This window comes from Daphnia magna, linkage group LG2, assembly GCF_020631705.1.
Source record: "Daphnia magna isolate NIES linkage group LG2, ASM2063170v1.1, whole genome shotgun sequence".
Taxonomy (NCBI): Eukaryota; Metazoa; Arthropoda; class Branchiopoda; order Diplostraca; family Daphniidae; genus Daphnia; species Daphnia magna.
The window spans coordinates 3,097,380-3,116,324 of record NC_059183.1 but is presented as its reverse complement, the minus strand read 5'-3'; the positions used below and the strand labels follow the sequence as shown (position 1 = coordinate 3,116,324).

The window sequence follows — 18,945 nt, the reverse complement described above, 5'->3', positions numbered from 1 at the left end:
ACCGTAACCGCGCAAGTTGCACAGGGTAGGAATATAACCTTACGAGACCATTTGATTATACAGTATGCAGTTGTAAATGCTGGTGGTGGAAATGTTAATGACATATCTCTATCGCTGACCACAGTACACCGCCAAAGACGGCAAATGCGTCAACAAATATTGGATGAAATTAGAGAAAAGTGGATTCCACCACCATTTCTTCTTATACATTGGGACTCAAAACTCATTCGGTAAATTAATATTCTCATTCATATTTTGTTTTTGTCCTAAAAATATTTTCCAAACAAAGGTATTTAACGGGAAAGGTCGGCGATCGAGTTGCTATTTTAGTGAGCGGAAAGCCAGAGCTGGAAAATCCAAAGTTGCTGGGCATTCCCGTAATTTCAAGTTCTACCGGCGCAGCGCAACACCATGCTGTCATGAGTTTACTTGCGAACTGGGAAGTTATTGACAAAGTAGTTGGATTAGTCTTCGACACCACATCAAGTAATACTGGTAGAATTAAAGGATGCGCGACTGCCATTGAACGGTCTCTGGGGCGAGCAGTTTTCTGGTTTGCCTGTCGACACCATATGTATGAAATACATGTGAAACATGTATCAGATTGTATAATCGGAAAACGCAATAGTCCTTCAGAATCTTAATTCGTGAGATTTCAAAAGAATGGCCGGATCTGAATCAGGACTAAGCGGTACGTTCACTGGTTTCATTTTGAAAAGAAAATCGTATTATAACAATCCATTGTTTGTTTTTTTATCTTTTCATCATCTCACTCTATTTGACTGGGAAGTTAGTAGTGAACTTACATCAATTGGAAATGAAGTATTAGAATGGGCTAGCAATTGTCTCGAAAGCGACACATTCCCTCGGTCTGACTAACGCGAACTACTTGAGTTGACTGTTCTTTTTTTGGAAGGCGCAGTTTTTCCATTCAGCTTCAGTAAACCTGGTATAACTGTTAAACGCATTCAAGTTGAACACATGTTATTAATCATACAAATGTCTTCTTTAGGTGCACATCATCATGCACGATTTATGGGCTACTCAATTTATTTTTTAAAGATGCAACTTCTTTCTGAACAGTTTGAGATGACCGATTAAGAAAGAAGAGGCGTAAAAGAAATGGCAACTTTTATCGCGTTGTTTCACAGTGCAGCATTTCTTAAGTCTCGATTGTCCTCGATTTCACCAGCTCTCGACTTGAACTATTGGTAAATGATGCATCTGTACAAAGAAGAAAATCCTGCTGCAGCCAAGGTTAGGATTGAGTATGTTTTGAAACATCTATGGTACTTTACAGAGGAAGTTGTAGTGCTATCCATATTTGATAGAAAATTTGATCCAGTATTAAGAAAAGGTATTGCAGTGAAGCTGTTATCTTTCACGCGTCCACAGACGTTTGCTCTAGGAAAACCGAAATTCCCTTCTCTCCGGTTTAATTGGATTATTACCTATCCTGATCAACTGCTCAATTTCGTTGGTTCTCGCAGCTGGTTGCTATTTATCTCACTAAAGTTAACGGAAGAGAATTTTGACTGGATGCATACAGAGGTAGAAAATTGGGAGAAAATGTCAGGGTACAAGAAAATTGAAGTAATTGTGCGCTCATTTGAGGTTGTCAAAGACTGTGCTGAAAGAGCTCTAAACTAATTTCGGATTTCAAATACGTGGTTGTTAATGTTAAGGATCAGGAAATATTTATTTCAAGTTATTGAAGATCACCGGAATCCTTTTCGGTCCTTCAAAAAGATCAGCTTAAAAGATGTTTGAATTCAAAATGAAGCAATAAAAATTTCTTTCCGTCTGCGTGTGATTTTATTTTGGTCCGATTAGGTTAAAAAAAGAAGAGCATGTAGATAATACAGTTATCTAACATATGTAAAGAGAGCAATAAAATATACTCCAGATAACTGGCTCTATGAATTAAAATCACGAAAAATTCACGTTTTTTCGTGTTTTTTTCGATGCGCGTGACCTAAATATTTGTTTACCACATTCAAACTTTTATGATATTTTTTAAAGACAAAATCCCACCCTAATCCAAAAGAGCGACAGGATGAAAAAAAAGTTGAGAAACGGAACAGCCTAGACGGCCTATCACGTCTCCAAAACGACAGCCCAGTACGACAGTTGGCTGGCAGCTTCGCATCTGGACCTTCCACTATACACGTAATTACTCGCGATGGGGGCCTCCGTTTCGTGTTGCAATGCTCCCCACAAAACGTCATCTTCAAAACGGTCTTCTCACCGTGTAGGGCCCAACCAAAAGTCGGAAACCAAACCATCAGCGTGGAAGGTTGAGAACTCACGAAGTATTCCGAGTGTTTTGGCACGCAAACTTCGTCAACTTTAACGGAAAGGACCACACCTTCAAGAACAATACTTGGACGCCAGTAAATCCTAACTTGGTAACCCATGGACGCCGTCTCTCGCCGAACCCAAGTAAACCCTAGCCCCGTCCCGAGTGCCTCTGTGACCATCGTCAACATTCCGACTCCGCAAACGCCTGCTGGAGCCAACGTTACGGCAGGATCAGCGATGATACATCTTTAAATGCAGCTTTAAAAGGCGATTCTAACTACATAATTTTTTCTTTATGAAACGTATAATTTAAGGAGATATTTGATTTTAATTGTTGAATGAGGGGAAAAGGGGTGGGCCGATGCTGCCATCTATCAACCAAAAATCGTAAGTTCTTGCTGATTGACAACTGAACTCGAAATTGTAGAAAGTAAAAAAGCAATGAGTTATGATTTTTGGTCTCTAGATGGCACCGGCGGTCCACCCTTATTCACTTTTTTGTGATAGAAAAGAAGAAATTTCACATTAAGGGTTAATTTTCAGTATAGGGATATTTGGTAAGTCAATAATTATTTTTAAATGTAAAATTCAATAAAAAAAATTTTAAAAATACATGGCCGACATAGGAATTGTCGAAGAGTCTCGTCTTTAAGTTATAGTAGTCCATGGTTTAGCCTGATATTTACTGGCCTTTGCTGTCACCTAGAATTATTTCATGGTACTTTTTTTTACATTACGTTTCAGCAGTTACTTAAACAGGAAAAATATCAATAGTAGTTCAAGATTTGAGTGTTCTACTGCAAAATACTGTCACGTATAGAGAACGTTTATGGTGGAGGCTGTAAGATGTAACGTATTCATGTAAACGTATTTGTCCATTTTGCCCTTGTATTCTGGGAAAAGATATGTTCCAACGTCGGGACGGAGACAAGGGAGCGGACTTCTTTTTTTTGGTCTCAACTCGGGTAGCAGACTTAGTCTTAGTCTTGGTCTTAGTCTAGTGAGTGTAGTTAAAGGATTGTTAGTGTAGTGTGCGATCCGTGTGTTCTTGTTATGTGTAGTGGTGGTGGGCGCTATCAGCATAGCGTTAGTCTGTAGCTACTGATAGCGAACGGTGAACCTGCCGCCCGGCTGTAGTGTCGATTCAGCCAGCGACCCGGTGAACGATTCGTGTTAGTAGTCCAATCAACGTGAGTGTCACTGTCCCCTCGTGCGTTACAATTGTGTGCGTTACAATACGGAATTTCTAGCTTGTGACAGTAAGAGTTTCCGTGTGTCTGACAGAACTTAATATATAAACAATCTTACTTCTGGTGAAGCGTCTAATCTAAGCCCCGGTGCACTGGACGTCAACGCATCGCTAGAGAATAAACCCACACTGATCTGGGCCAATCAGTTTTTTTCTGGTTGGGTCGGGCGGTACACCGGACTGATGCTGATCGGGTTCGAGCCCTATTAAATGCATTGATTAACACATAGTGAGGTAGGCGGGGGTTAAAGCGTCCGACTACGGACGTTTTGAATTTAGAATCAGAATTTCCCGAAGTAATTTCCCTTGATAGCTTCCCGTTGATAAATCCTTCGTAGTTATCTTTCACTCGCTGTAGCAGATTACGGGTTGCCGGTTTCGAAAACGCTTCCTTCCTTAAGGAGTATATAATTTGAGAATAAAACACAATGCAGTTTTGATATAAAACGACGGACGGATAAAATTTTTGGTTTTCGAGGTAGTTTATTTCTTTTTTTTACATACTGCGCATGAGATAAATAGAATAGTACATAAGTCAAACAATAAAAAGTAAGGATTTGAAATAACGTTTATTAGTATCTGTAACCTTCAAGACGTGAGAAGAGTATAGGTTTATTCTCCTACACAGAATTCTTTTAGGGTGCGTGTGCATTACCGTTTCAAAAAACTTTGTATTCAAGCACAACAAGAGCTTCACACCAAAGTGGAACTATAGTTGAATTACGCGTAGTTGAAGAATCCCTGCCGTGTGTGACGTACAACGTAAGTATTTTTTTTTTTTTTTTTTTTTTTTTTTTTTTTTTTTTTTTTTTTTTTTTTTTTTTTTTTTTTATTTTTTTAATATAATTTTTTATTTTTTTTTTTTTTTTTTTTTTTTTTTTTTTTTTTTTTTTTTTTTTTTTTTTTTTTTTTTTTTAAAAAATTAATTTATTTTTAAAATTTAAAAAATTATTTGTTTTTTTTTGGTGTTGTTTTTTTTTTTTTTTTTTTTTTTTTTTTTTTTTTTTTTTTTTTTTTTTTTTTTTTTTTTTTTTTTTTTTTTTTTTAAAATAAAAAAAAATAAAATTTTTTTTTTTTTTTTTTTTTTTTTTTTTTTTTTTTTTTTTTTTTTTTTTTTTTTTAATTTTTTTTTTATTTTATAAAAAAAAAAAAATAAAATATTATTTTTTTTATTTTTTTTTATTTTTAATTTTTTAATTAATTTAATTTTAAAAATTTTAAATTTTTTTTTTTTTTTTTTTTTTTTTTTTTTTTTATTTTTTTTTTTATATAATTTTTTTTTTATTTTTTTTTTTTTTTTTTTTATTTTTTTTTTTTTTTTTTTTTTTTTTTTTTTTTTTTTATTTTTTTTCCTTTTTTTTCTTTTTTTTTTTTTTTTTTCTTCCTTTTTTTTTTTTTTTTTTTTTTTTTTTTTTTTTTTTTTTTTTTAATTTTTTTTTTTTTTTTTTTTTTTTTTTTTTTTTTTTTTTTTTTTTTTTTTTTTTTTTTTTTTTTTTTTTATTTTTTTTATAAAAAAAAAAAAATTTTTTTTTTAAAAAAAAAAAATTTTTTTTTTTTTTTTTTTTAAATTTTTTTTTTTTTTTTTTTTTTTTTTTTTTTTTTTTTTTTTTTTTTTTTTTTTTTTTTTTTTTTTTAAAAAAAATTTTTTTTTTTTTTTTTTTTTTTTATAATCTTTTTCTTTTTTTTTTTTTTAATTATTTTTTTTTATTTTCCCCCCCCCCCCCCAACCCCCCCCCCCCCTATAGTAATAGTAATGAGCCAATGGTATACTAATTGGTCATCAATTTAGATTTCTGCTAGTTTCATTCTATATGTTTCCCATTTGTTAGTCCTACTCCACTTTCTGTTTAAGAAGTTTCACTCGCATACAGAAGCATGCTTATCTAGCCCTACCCTGTTATTCAATTGCACGTCGTGAGAACTGCTCCTCGGTCACGGCTGATGGTCACCACTACCTCAAGTTTCCGAATTGCGGTCATTGGTTCGCTGGTCTTTGGGCAGCGGAACTAGACAACCCTGGTCTTTTCCCCTCAATTCCCGTGAGTGAGAAGGTTGCAAGAAACTTGCTGCGTGGCATTGTCTTCCCTTAAGGAGAACACGGTTGTTTAAACTTGTTGTCTCTTCAATAAGGCGAACATTCGTTCTTTATTTCAACGTATTGAAAAAACTGTGAAATACTGTGTAACACCGATCGTCTTCATTTGGCCCCATCACTCATGTTCTCAATGTCTAGGGCCACACGTTGGTGAGTTCATTTTGTTTGTCTTGCTGTTTATCCAGTTTATCTTACTTTTTTTTTCGATACAACGTAGCTAATGGACGATTTATCGAGAGCAATCGAATGGTGCAATTTGTAATAGGAAATGGAATGGTGCAGTGGTCTTAGATGATAGTTCAACATAGAAGGAAGAGAGTTCATGTCTCAGGGGAACGGAAGAGGGAGAGTTGAATCCTTTTTTCTACCTTTTGGGCTTCGAAGTTTTCATTTTACTAAAATCCTTTTAGCTGAAAACGGTAAATAAATGTTCAAGCTCTATCCCTTTGCCACATTGATTTTAACATCTTTCAAGCTTCAGTTAATTCAGAGAGTTCAAATTTCGTTATCAAGGAAAACCCAGAAAAGGTGGTGGAGCGCCATTAATAGCCCATTCTGTTTCATTTGTTTATTTGGCAAACAAGTCTCATTTCGTGCGTTTAAGACCAAAAATACAATACGTAAAAATGAAAAAAAAAAAAAAAGAAGGGAAAGTAAAGAAAAAGTCTGGCATTCGTCCACGAATACGTAGTCAATTATATTCTCGCTCAGAAATTCTAAATAGACCTATAATTTTGTTACCTAAGTCTTGTATCAGTCTGAAAGCTATTTTTTATGCTTTTTTTAAGATGGGAAAAATTCGAGACCGATCAGTGCAGGTAACCAGTAGGCGTGGAGCGCGATAGCGAGAAATCAAAACTTATTTTGGATTACGCAGGACGATCCGGAGACATGGATGCCCTTTCAGCGGGAGACATAGGGTAAATAAAAAAATTTTCGAAAGACATTCATACTGCAAATTATGGTCGTCAGATACGTCAAGGTTTCGTCCCATACTGGGAATGCCACGTGGCTAATTTTGCAGTTCTAGTCAAACATACTAAAGTAATTTCTCAACTCAAACAGGTATATCGCAGAATCGGAACGCAAACGTGAAGGCCGCTTGACAACAATTATAGACCAGTTGCTCAGTAGTAGAACCACTTCTACTTTTGGCGATGCCGTCAATTCTGAAAAAAGGATAAAAGGTCATTTCTTTATACATTCTTTTGTTAGTTTATTTTTTGATCGCACCTACCGCCGCACAAGATGCTGCCCAGCGTTTGGTATTCGAAAAGCAATATTTTGACTTGTGAAAGCGTTCAATAGAAACAAATTCCAATAGAAGAATGATGGAAGTAATAAGATCACTGGCAAATGATGCTTCGTACGATTGGTATTTTCAGAAGTGAATTCGATTTACCCCAATTATTCTTCGTCATACGACTATCCACAGCAAGATTTTGCGAATAAAGGTGCCTTAGGAGTGAGCGATTTCACCTTAAAGTAGTACGACTTGCAAGGAAATAAATATGTTTGGAGTATTTCTCTACTAAAAGTCCAAAAATATTGAAAGCTTCCGGCTTATCGTACTAGACAGAGCGAAATGCCTTTGGTAAAACGTTATTCGTCTCCTCGTCCGATGACCACTAAGCGATTTCAGTCTGAATGCAGCCATAGCCGTCAGTCCGCATTCAAAGTGTCCGACGTGATCTCTAGAGGTCTGTGACTGCTGTTGCAACAACACTGACTAATAAGCTTCTTAGGTCTTGCTAGGCTTTTTCTCATTCTGGCTAACCTTCTTACCAATTGTTTAAGTCTAAGGCTATAGCAACCATCATGCTGAATCTTAGGTTCAAAACTTAGTTTAGGCCTACAGCACGCTGACTTGATAGCCTATAATACAGGAAACCGTGCTAATCTCTATTCAGTTTATTGAAAATATCACAATTGCCAAAAAAATGCATGTTCTATGAACAAAACCAGTCCTTTCGATATTCATTGAGTAATCACTGTTTGATATTATGCTTGAAAATATTTCATATTAATGGCGCACCACTGGTAAACGTATAATGTTTAGCAAAAACGGCCGTTTTTTTATCCGGTTCTTTTGTCCTAATGAAAAGCGAAAAATCAATAAGAAAAAAAAAGATTTTCTACACTTCGCTATTAGTAATGGTTTACTAAACTACAATAAAAAATACTGTTTTTCGCCCTTTCAACATATTTCATTTATGTGATATCCACATAGCCCAGCCTCCCGAACCAGAAGGCTAAAAAAATTCACACTGTTTAAAAATGCATGATATTGGTGAAATGTAATGACAGTGAAAGTCAGTTCGTTAGAAAATTAGTGTTTTGAATCCTAATAAGTATACCTTGAGACGACACTGGGGTACTGATGAATTTTTAAAAAGGCGTATCTTTTTGGCTTACGGCCATATAGCCTCAATCACGAACGCTGTTATATCAACAGTCTTATCACTTTTCTCAATTTCTAGTTAGAAATTAGTCACTTTTCTTTCCTAGATTCCGCGTTCTTTCATATAAGGCTTGGCCATGGCTCTTTCACCACCTGTTGACATTTGTCCCTTGCTGCCATTTTTTAACATTATAACCAGGGTGTTGCAATTATTATTCAGCTGGAATTGCAGGCATTTAGTTCTCTAACCATCTACTGTACTTTTTTTCTTGTTGACTCATTTGAATATCCGATTTGACTTTTTATCCAAGTATCTAATTCATATTTTAAGAGAATGGTTTGTTTAATTACCACACGCACTATCAAGTAAATTGTATCTTTTGGACCTCGGTAATGCAATACGACTTCAATCGATGGAGCGTTTATTTTAGGAAGGTTTACAATTCAGTTCATTCTTACTGTACCTACAGTATGTTACATTCGACTTCCAAAATAGTATAATCCTAAATATTCCTAAATATTTTTCCTTCTAAAACGTGCAATACAATGAACTTCCTAAAGTTTTTATACCATTCGTAATGTATTCTTGAGACGTCACAAAATTGTATGCCTTTGAAATTACAACTTCGTTATTCGTTCTCACGAATACTATAAACAGCGAAATGTAACTATTGTTAAGTTGAATCGACTCTCACTATCTCCAGTAGCTTGCCGAATTGAACAAGATTTCTTGTTTGATAAGAGAAAATATAATATGATGTAAAAATGAGGAAAAAAAATTTAATGGGTTGATTTTCTATTACAGGTAAACATCGCGATATTTCATCGTCTTTAGGAAGAACTGATGGCGCTATGTCTTCGTCGAGTGCGTCAATGGAACGCCAAATCATACAGGCATCAGCAAATGGTTTGAACCCAAATACTCTATTTGTTTTTCCTCTCTCTTTTTTTATATTTTATTTTGGTTTTTTTCTTTTCTTTCGTTTTCAAGCCTTCTGTATTTTTTTTTCTCCGCACGTGTGTCGATAGATATAGTTTAATTTATGGCCGGTCCAAGTTGGCAGAGAAAAATAGGCTAAGGCTATACGTAGCTATTGACGATAAAAAAATGTATGGTAAACTAGTAGCCCGAGACGAGCATGACATTCACCTTGACTTACCTTACCTATAAAGAGAGGATATGCCGCTGATTGGCTCATGAGATAAGATGGCGGATCGTTTCCTTTCCGGCGCGGGTGGACGACTTTCATAGACGCCTACCTACGACAGGGAAACGGAAGCCAGTCATTACAGAAAAGTACGATCGTGAAGGGTCAGTCACTGAGCGAGGTTCGTTCGGCCAACTTCCTTTTTCCCAAAAAATTGGGCAAAACCACCTCCATTTCTCACCCCACCTCCTCTTCCCCCTCCTATTTTGTTTTCCTGCTTGGATTCTTAGTTGCTAGTGCATCCTCTTGTCGCCCACCGCTCTTTCCTCCACCCTACTCTCGGGTAAGAGGAAATGGCTCTTATTTGTAAGGCATAGAAAGACAAAAAAAAAAGTTGAAAAAAAAAGACAGAATTAGGTGCGTTACTTGAAAGAGAAAGGGGGTGGGGGAGGGCACAAAGCTGAATGGGAAACTTGTGGAAAAGAAATTACACGTATATTCAAACAGTAGCCAATAGGCTAGCAGGCGTTAGGCTATACTCAAGGCTATTCCTGTTTGAGGAGATAGAATGGCCGGCTAATTAGGCGGTTAGTCTCAGCTGTGGAGTACTCGGCCACTTCCGCTGCCTTTTTCGTGGAGTTATGACTGCCGTTTCCCCTTCCAACTAGGCCACTTCTCTTCGTTTTTCCTTCTTTTTTATATATTGCTTTTTTTCCTGACATACAAATTTTCGATAAACCTACCTTTATGAACACAAATCTTCTACTGTTCCCATTTTTCTTTTCCCTCCCTCCACCCCCTTTTTTATATTATACTTAATTTTTTTTATTTGTTTACTTTTTTTGTGTGTTCTTGCGTTTATTCTGAACAACGACTCACGATCATTAAGTGTGCGAATGAACGCAGAGGAACTCCCACGACTAAACCGACAAACCTTTCTACAATTTTTCTTTTCTCTAGTGGGAAAAATCGAAACATTCAAATTCAGTTCCGTATGGCAGGCTATTTGAAGTGCTATTAACAGCCCTGTCAAACGGTGGGTTGGCTTCTTAATGGTTTGCAAGACAGTATTTTGCAGGGGGTGGGAATGTTGCGAGAATCATGCCCGCTTGTCCATGACTCTTTGATGGAAAAGTCAAAGAATCGCACATTATCATTCAATTTTCGCTAGAACCAACAGTTTATCAAGAATCATTCACTTTTGTGTTGGGTATTTAAAAAAAGGGCAATAAGAAGCAAATAACAGATTAATTGTATACTCTGTTAATATTAGAATCAGAAACATTTTTTAGAATTAAAGACGAAAATAATTGAAAGTTTTTTTTTTAACTTCTGTACATAACTTCTGCGTTGCATTGTTGGCCAAAAGTAGAACAAAGTTTCATCAAATTAAATAGAATTTGCCCCCAAAGAAGTAAAATTTTGCCCATCATAAATAATCAACGCCTAGGTGACGATGCAATTCATCGCTTTATTTAAACATCTTACGGAGATTTGCTTAAAGACAATGTTCTTTGTACATATGCTTGCTGCTATAATGCTTTTTGATTGCATGTCCGCTTTTTTTCCTCGCTATTTTTCAATAAAGATTTACTTAACATAAAAAAATTCTAACCCCAATTGAGAAAAAATATCATTTTAGTTTATTTCCGAAATTTGCCAATCCCCTCTCACGTTTTCCCGCTAACATTCTTTTAAAATTCATCCCCTCTACATCCACTTCCTCTAAACCTAAGGAAGAGGTACCGTTTGGGACGCCAAGGGGTCACATAGTTCAATTTTTAATCCGGAACTTCTATAATAAAGAATTTTCTAGAAACATTTTAAAATGTAAGCTTGGCTCGCATCCCTGAAAGAGGCTGAATTCTTAATAATTTAGTAAAATCCAAATATTCTGACAAATGAAAAGTTCCAATGATGTTGAAGAATCACAAAGAATCCGTGAATCAGAGACTAGAACTGAGACTGATCAGATACTAGAACTGAGACTGTTTAAGAGAATCTAAATTTTTGAAAGAATCATTTCGGTACTCTAGGTTAAGCCACGATTCTAGCGTCCGTGACATTTTAGCATACGAGTTATTTACTGCTCGGTGTTTTGTTCTCATTTGAAAGGTTGGACAACTACCTTTCCGACTCGGCTCTTGTTCCGTTAAAAACGGATGTCACTTTGAATGTGGAAAGGCTGGTAACATGCTGGCTGTAGTCCTACACTTCATTGAATGGTGTTTCGGTAGAGTTTGACGGCTCATACGAGCGCTTCTATAAATTTTTGCAAAGGAAAAAAAAACAAAAAACAGTAAATTTGTTTAACCTTTGCACTGTTGCACATGTTTCAGGCAAACAGAAAACGCCGTGCATCACATACAGACAGGAAACGAGGTTAAATATCGAGGTTGACGTTTCAACTTCTGACCGGCGTCTATGGTCTTTATCTTACCATGGAAAGCTGTAGAATATGCCGTGCTTGTAAAATTAACGAAGCACATCGTCTCAAAATGCCACGAAAATCATATTAAAAAGCCAAAATGAACCTTCATTAAACTACCATGAAGGTGACACTTGCTTCAAATCAATCCTGTCACAGAATTTTCGGTATTCCAAGTAGCCAAGGGAGGGCATTCACGAAACGCGAAATCAGTAACCTGGTCCATGACTTTACGACCCGATCGTTTTGGTATATAAAGTTTTGTGAAAAAATAAAAGACCGGTCATTATTATTCTATTCGACTTTGCATGTTCGCCATTGCTATGATGTAAAAAAAAAAACGTAAAAACAATAACTCAGTATTGACAATTATAACGGGACCCAAGCGAATATTATACGAGAGCAAACTGCCCTTCGTCAGCGTGTTTTTTGTTTCGTAAACGGGGAAAAACCAAACGCGAATAAAACATTGGAGAACTTCTCTTACCTAAAAAAGTGGCATGTATATAGCCTAGTGGAGGGGGGGTACATCAAAACACTTTGAAAGGAACCAATATTTGTAAAAATCGATGTTCGATAAGCTTTTGGGTAAACCGTCAGAGAATTAAAACATAAAAAGCGAAGATTATGGGTGCCGAAAAAATTTTCAACTGGTAATTTCACTTTTTTCCCATTTTTTTTCATTTTTCTTCCCATTTTTCGGAGGTTTGGTTCCACATGAGTAGACTTAGTCACATTTTCCCCAAAAGGTGATAATTTTCACTTAACAGAATATTTACGATATACATAGTAAACAAAAATATATTAACGACATTGGCACCAAGTGATCATTGGTTTGGACAAACAAAAATTTCAAAGGCTGGCATTCACGCCCACTAAAGGGACGGCTATTATGCCTCACACAGGTCAACCAAACAACAAAAAGTCATTTCAACTTAAAAATTTGAAGCATGACTATATATCCATATTGATAAAACAAGTAACATAAGAGCAATTAAATAAGATATGGAAAATTACACCAAGATTTAAAAATGGCAGAAATGATGATCAGTTGGTTTTAAAACATTTGGAAATAGTGGTGCATAAAATTATGAGATATGTCGCTTAGTAGTCGCCCGCGAAAATTTAACGCAACAAAGAAATTGTGTGATTACGCGAGATAAAATTGTCGCAGCTATTTTCAAACATAAAATGTTTCTGGGAGTTAAAATTGCCTTTACATTTAGGCCTACATGTTCCAATGTTGTTGTTTTTTTCTTTCACGGTTTCTGATGACAGTTCAGAATTAATATCGTCTCAAACAGTTACTTTTTTATTCGATATCACTACTTTTTGAAGCCCTATTTTTTCCAATTTTTTTCTCCTTTTTGTATCCGCTTTTTCTTTTTTTAGCACATCCCAAGTGCAATGGCTCGCAATGGGCTGTCCGCTGCGATATTTTTGTGCAGTGGTTGGAGACTAAAATAATATTTTTACCAATTAGGACGAGCAAATAATTGAGTTTATAAATTTTTTTGTTTTTTTTTTTTTTTTTTGCACTTAAAAATGAGGCAATATGGTTCGTTCAGGGCTTTTCAAGCAAGAAAGGAAGTCATGATCTATATTTCTACAAATCTACAAACAATAGAAATTGAAACTGGTAAAAAATAAGCAAAATAAGCTCATAAATATGCAGCTTATTTATTGTGCAAATGTATAGTAAAACACGGGCACGTGTCAGTAGCTTACTAGTTACTACGATGCTTATCCATGCAGCATTAGTATATCTAGTAGCCTGAAGCAAAATCCACTGGTCTATTCATTGTTTAAGTGGTGAATGGGGTTGTTTCTTGATATCGGAATCTGGTTGAATGTAGTTGAGCACCAACCACCTTATAGGTAGGGTGTTATTTTCAGTTGTGGTAAGAGTTCTACAAAAAGAAGGGAATCTTTCTTAACGACCTCCCCTCGCTACCCGCCTCGCTTCCATCCATCCTCAGTGCCCACGGTCTTGGTGTTCGTGCTCGTTTTCTTCTTCACCTTCGAATACTGGGCAGATTTTTTGTCTTCAGTACCAGACTCGCAATCACGCGGTTAACTACTATTGAAAAAGCAGAGGGAATTGCCATCATTTCTAAGCCATATGGTCAACTACCGAAACAATCGTCCCATTTTTTCGTCTTTGTGGGCCTTTTAGAGCGTGTCAACTCAACCAGTAGCACTGGCATTGAACCACACTGGTACAGCCTGAAGGAGAGAAGCAGGATAAATATTCCGTGCTTCGTTGATTGCAGTCACGACTTTCCGCATGGTCAGTCAAGTAAGAAAAGCTCATCAGTGCGTCCATTTACGTTGTTTGGGTGTCGCGAGTTCTTCACATTGAGGAGGCTTGCTTGAAGAACAAGACTAATGCTAAGGGAGAATTCGACTCGAAAGTCGAGAGAAACCGGACATCAACTGGACCTTGACGAAAGTTAGCGACGAGAATCCTTGAGAACTATTCTGTTCTTGGTGCGTTGGCAGCGGTGTCCAGTCATTCGTATACCCATCATTTCGGACGAAGTTAACCGCACAAATACTCCAGTGTTGCCCATTGAGGTTAGTTTTTGGTGATCGACTCCCAATTGCGGGCCACTATACCCTCAAGCTTTCTAACGAAATGGCCACTCTAGATGCAGACGGTCCTGTCATATGGCCCAAATGGTGTTACAGTAAGTTCCCTTCTCCTTTCCGTGGGTTTCAATTTGCTGTCAACTGAAACTGAAAAGATTTCTACATCTTAATATTTCCTTTGCACTGTTGTAGTGCACAACTTGATAATGCAATCTTGTTTAGTTGACTAGTTTAGGGCGTATTTTGTGTTGTTTTTCTGTTTTTTTTGTACAGTTTCCCATTTGGAAAAAGAGGTTAACCAAAAAACCTAATTAGAAAATGTATTTCTATACTGTTACCTCCGAGTAATGCTGCTTGTTACTTCCATTCGTTGCGTCTGCTACTTTTTGATCTGTTCTTAAAAGCTTACTTTCGTTAAACTTTTATGCTACACTTTTCTAAATTTTTGAGTGGACCTTTGAAACTGCAGTCAAAAGCACTTTTGAATTAGATTTCCAATCTAACTTTCCAAAAATTGGTATTGGTTGTCTGCCATGGTGGCTGGAGGGAAACTCGGTAGAGCCCATGAAGTGTCAAGCATTTAGTAAAATAAAACATTCATTCGGCTATTGCAAGTTTGCAACTGCTGTTGAATATTCAAAGGGTTACGGAGTCTCGTGGGGTCCGCATACTGCGGGATATCGGAATGACTAACATTTGACGTTTTGGGGAATTTTAGCGGCTTTTGCAGATCATAGAGAAACACGAAGAGTTTTAAAAGAAATATTTTATCAAAAACCATAACTTAAAAAGCTACTAAAACCTAAACTTTCCAGTCTGTAACTACTGTACGATTACGTATGAGGGTAGGGTTTTCTACTCCAGCTATCACCTCAAGCCACATTCACGTAAAGTAAAATTTATTTGTGCAGTCAAGAAAATGAATAAGCAAAAACTTATTCTAAAATACCACCTTGTTTAACATGTTATACCATTCTTTTAAAGCTATCACCAACACTAGCCTATATCATTCTCCCAAAAAATAACAAAACATGGCCTTCACCGCGTTTCAACGTGAACAATAAAAGACAGAGAATACCAATGTCTTGTCACGCTAAATTAAAGTAAAATCCCGGTGTTAAAATCGGTACTTGCGTCATAATATACATAGTATTTCTCACTACGTACATACTTTCTTATAATGTATTACTTAGAATACTTTAGCGTGGTTCTACCGTATGAATGTTATGAACATGATTGAGTGCTACCTTTTTGGGCATCTAATAACGTTCATGTATAATTTTCGTTTGCAATTTTAGATAATCGTCCAAAGAAAGAAAGTGGCGCTCCTAATTCGTCGGGCGTAAAAGCTTCACTATCAAATAAAGCTCGTCGCAAAAAAATTGTACGCAACAGTTCTCCGTCTGCAAATGTAAAACATGAACGTTTCAGCCCCGAAATGGAGACGGGCACGGCTTCTTCTCGGAGTGCCTCACCATGCAGCCCCATTTCCCATTCCTTCCGGCCTCCTACACCTTCAACTGCAGAAACGCCGAATAATTCGTGTGTCTCTCCAGCGGAACGATTTAGCCCGGGGAACTACAACGCATCCAATAACAAATTTATGTCGGAAGGTCTTCAAATGTCTCGGAACTACAGTGATTTCATGCGTAGTTTGGCAGCGAAGTACAACAATTCCAACGATTACCGGTCGCAGCAAACAAACAGCCTCATGTCGATCTTAGACTCACGTGCATCCTGTAAGGACTTGATATTCGGCGAAGGATCCTCACAGTCACCCCCATTCCCTCTCTTCAATCTTCCACTGAATACGTTCACTTCTCATGGGCTTGCTGCTAGTAAACACTACGAAATGACTTCTGCATTGGGAGACACTGGCAAGAAGGAAAAGAAGGAATTCTCTACAATTCCATTGCTACCTTTTAGTGGATTGGGCCAAGACAACAGTATCCGCCAAGCACTGCCACCTGGCTTCCATGCTGGCCCTGCCATGGACATGAGTTCAACTCAAGCGCTGCTGAGCATTGTCCGTTCGGCTACTGCTCGTGGTTCACCGCGCATAGACCCATACTTTAACGATGCGACTACTCGAACTGGCTCCGCCTCATTAAAACGCTCAGCAGTCGAAACGGTTGCAGTGGCGTCTCACATCCCATTGGATCTAAGTGCTTCAATGGCAAAGCGTCCATACGTGGATTCGCAACTCGAATCACTAGGCCGTAGTCGATTTTCCCAACTTTCTTCTTCTAGGTCGCCTGCTATAGACCCAAATAACATTCCCGGGAGACAATTTTCTCCTATTGGCAGGAAGTCACCGTCCTCACACTTCGCATCAGACACCATAAATGCTTATGGAGAAAAAAAAATAGTAATTCAGAACAAATCAGCAGCTTCGCAGTTGCTGCCAAACTGTCGCTTAAGTTGTGCCGCTCATTCTTGTAGCGCTGCCGCAGTTGAAGTTCAAAAGTGGTCAATCAGCCACGTAGTGGATTTTGTCAAAAGCATTGATATCTGTTCTGAATATGCCCAGGTAAGCAAGCTGTTTCCGTATTTTGAGTACTTTTACATTTGATTCCAACAAACAAAAGTTGAAGCTCCCCGCTTTAAAAACTCATTTCACTGGGATATCTCTACTCATTAAGGAGGTTGAGGGGTAGCATAAAAAGAGAGAGCTTTGAATGCAGAGTGACAATAGCAGTATTCCATTATTACTTTAAAATTGAAAAAAAAAAAAAACTTTTAGCTAGACTTTTTCAGGATGTAGCTATTGCATGCAGGTAGATAAATTATATTATGCCGGTCTGTTTCGCTTGAAAAGCTCGTGCAGGGCTTGTTACATCGATAATCTTTCATTCATTTAATCTAAGTTAAAAGATCCTAGAAACGCCAAAGATAACAGCTAGATTTCTTTACCCTTTTCCAGTCCATGCGTCGTGGCAAACCCTTGGGCTTCCAGGGCTGCGGTTGACCAGGAGGTTTTTGACACATTCCACTAATCTAAATACATGGTCAAAATTGAACCTTGAGCCAGTTAATATTTTATTAATCCTTCGCAAACACTGCTAGTTATCTGGTATCAACATGCAACCAGGAGCTGGTTTGTATCGTGAAATAATCTTGCTAAATAATGGGAACTGAATAATTTATGGGGTGCACTGAATAACGTTTTTTTTTTATTTCTCGTATTCTTTTCTTAAGGCTAGAGTATGGAGTCCTATATTCTACTCCTTCGTGTACCAGAATCTTCATCCTACTGCACGCCACTAGTTTTACGTTACGTATTACTGTTTATCATCTTTAATGTTTAAATCAGAAGTTTCTTCGCTAGTAGATACAGCCGTATGGTAAATGATCAAAAACTCCATAGTCCACTTCTTTCTTTTGGCACTGCTTTTTCAGTGATAGGGAAGGTTATTATTTTCAGAAATTCTCACCATTTCACCCTCTAAAGTTTGCGCTTAGAAACTCGAGCTTAGATAGAAAAATTACACTAGGTCAACAGATCCTGTGTGAAAAGACGATCTCCGTGGATATTTTTTTTTGCGCGGTACAGTGTCTTATCTATTCGTTAGTGTTTTATCGGAATACACACAACAATGGCGGGATGGTTGAAATGTGAGTTCTACCATCATCATTTTCTCAGTTTGAAAAAAGTTGTACTAATTCCTGACACTGCGCGACCATGAATAATCTGCAGCAGTGCAAATGCACTATTGTAACAGATTTTTTGTCTACTAAAGCATCAAATGCGTTAAAAAAAACTTAGCCTACAAAAGTAATAATGCATTTACTTTTTACACGTGTTATTTTAGGCATTTGAAGACCAATCAATCGATGGCAGTACTCTTCCCTTGCTGACCGAAGAACACTTAATCACAAGCATGAACATGAAACTTGGACCAGCATTGAAGTTACGATCCGTACTGGCAAATAAGATAGGTCACTGTGCTATATGCCTTCATTGTATTCATTGTCACGCAGAACCTACAGGAGTTGAGCAGCCACCGCCCTCTCAAGATCACCAAAATTTGTCGAAGAACTCATGATATCAATGACTTAGTAGGGATTTCTTTCCAAAAAAGTAGTTCATCACTGTTGACTGTATAGTCACTTCGCTCCCAAAGATATGAACGGTCCTACGAACAGTCTCTCTTGCAACATGTTATAGATTGTTTTAAGTTGTACTACTTGTAATTTAAAAGATCACAAAACTATATTAATTTTTTAACGCAAGCATAAGCTTAAAGCGTCACAAGCTTATAATATTTCATTTCAGCCTAGATATTTTTCGTGCTTAAATTTTGGGCACATGTAGAACCAAACACAGTCCGTTCCCATATAAAGTGCAGAAACATTTAATTGTTCATGGTCAGAATACGTTGACTATAGTTTAGTTTATATTGAAAGCGTAAATTCAAATAAAAGTCACCAATATTTTTAAATCGCTGTGAAAACATGACAGATTTCAAATAATTCTATGCTTAGTATATTTAATTGACACTCCTGATTCAAAATGACATGTGTCATCGAACCCAAATATGATCCTGTTTTCCTAAGTGCCGACTTTTGTGTTTGCCACCATTAGACTATTGATATTCTTCATCCTGAAGTAACAGTCTAACACACGCAACCAATGGAAAAAGGGATTCGATTAAAAAAAACTATAACCTGGAGCTATGTTATCTACAAAAAAAAAAAAAAAATCTTATCCGGTGTTTTATTTTTATTTAT

General features: G+C 36.8%; 1 protein-coding gene and 1 pseudogene across 4 annotated transcripts; both read left to right on the top strand.

Annotated features, from left to right (window-relative positions):
* The first annotated feature begins 1,062 nt into the window (after positions 1–1,062).
* LOC123470192 lies at positions 1,063–1,849 on the top strand (annotated as a pseudogene).
* A 1,406-nt stretch (positions 1,850–3,255) lies between these two features.
* LOC116915625 lies at positions 3,256–18,656 on the top strand. Of its 4 annotated transcripts, XM_032920748.2 has the most exons (9): positions 3,256–4,312; positions 5,380–5,795; positions 5,863–6,064; positions 6,434–6,463; positions 6,523–6,565; positions 6,711–6,832; positions 8,852–8,953; positions 15,513–16,744; positions 18,027–18,656. In XM_032920748.2, exons 3-9 carry the CDS (start codon positions 5,968–5,970, stop codon positions 18,258–18,260), a joined length of 1,860 nt encoding a protein of 619 aa, XP_032776639.2. In that variant the 5' UTR covers positions 3,256–4,312; positions 5,380–5,795; positions 5,863–5,967; the 3' UTR covers positions 18,261–18,656. The 4 variants fall into 4 exon arrangements, with proteins under 4 accessions (XP_032776639.2, XP_032776641.2, XP_032776642.2 ...); XM_032920750.2 differs by lacking the exon at positions 5,863–6,064 and having other exon boundaries at positions 3,259–4,312; XM_032920751.2 differs by lacking the exons at positions 5,863–6,064; positions 6,434–6,463; positions 6,523–6,565; positions 6,711–6,832 and having other exon boundaries at positions 3,261–4,312.
* Positions 18,657–18,945: the final 289 nt, after the last annotated feature.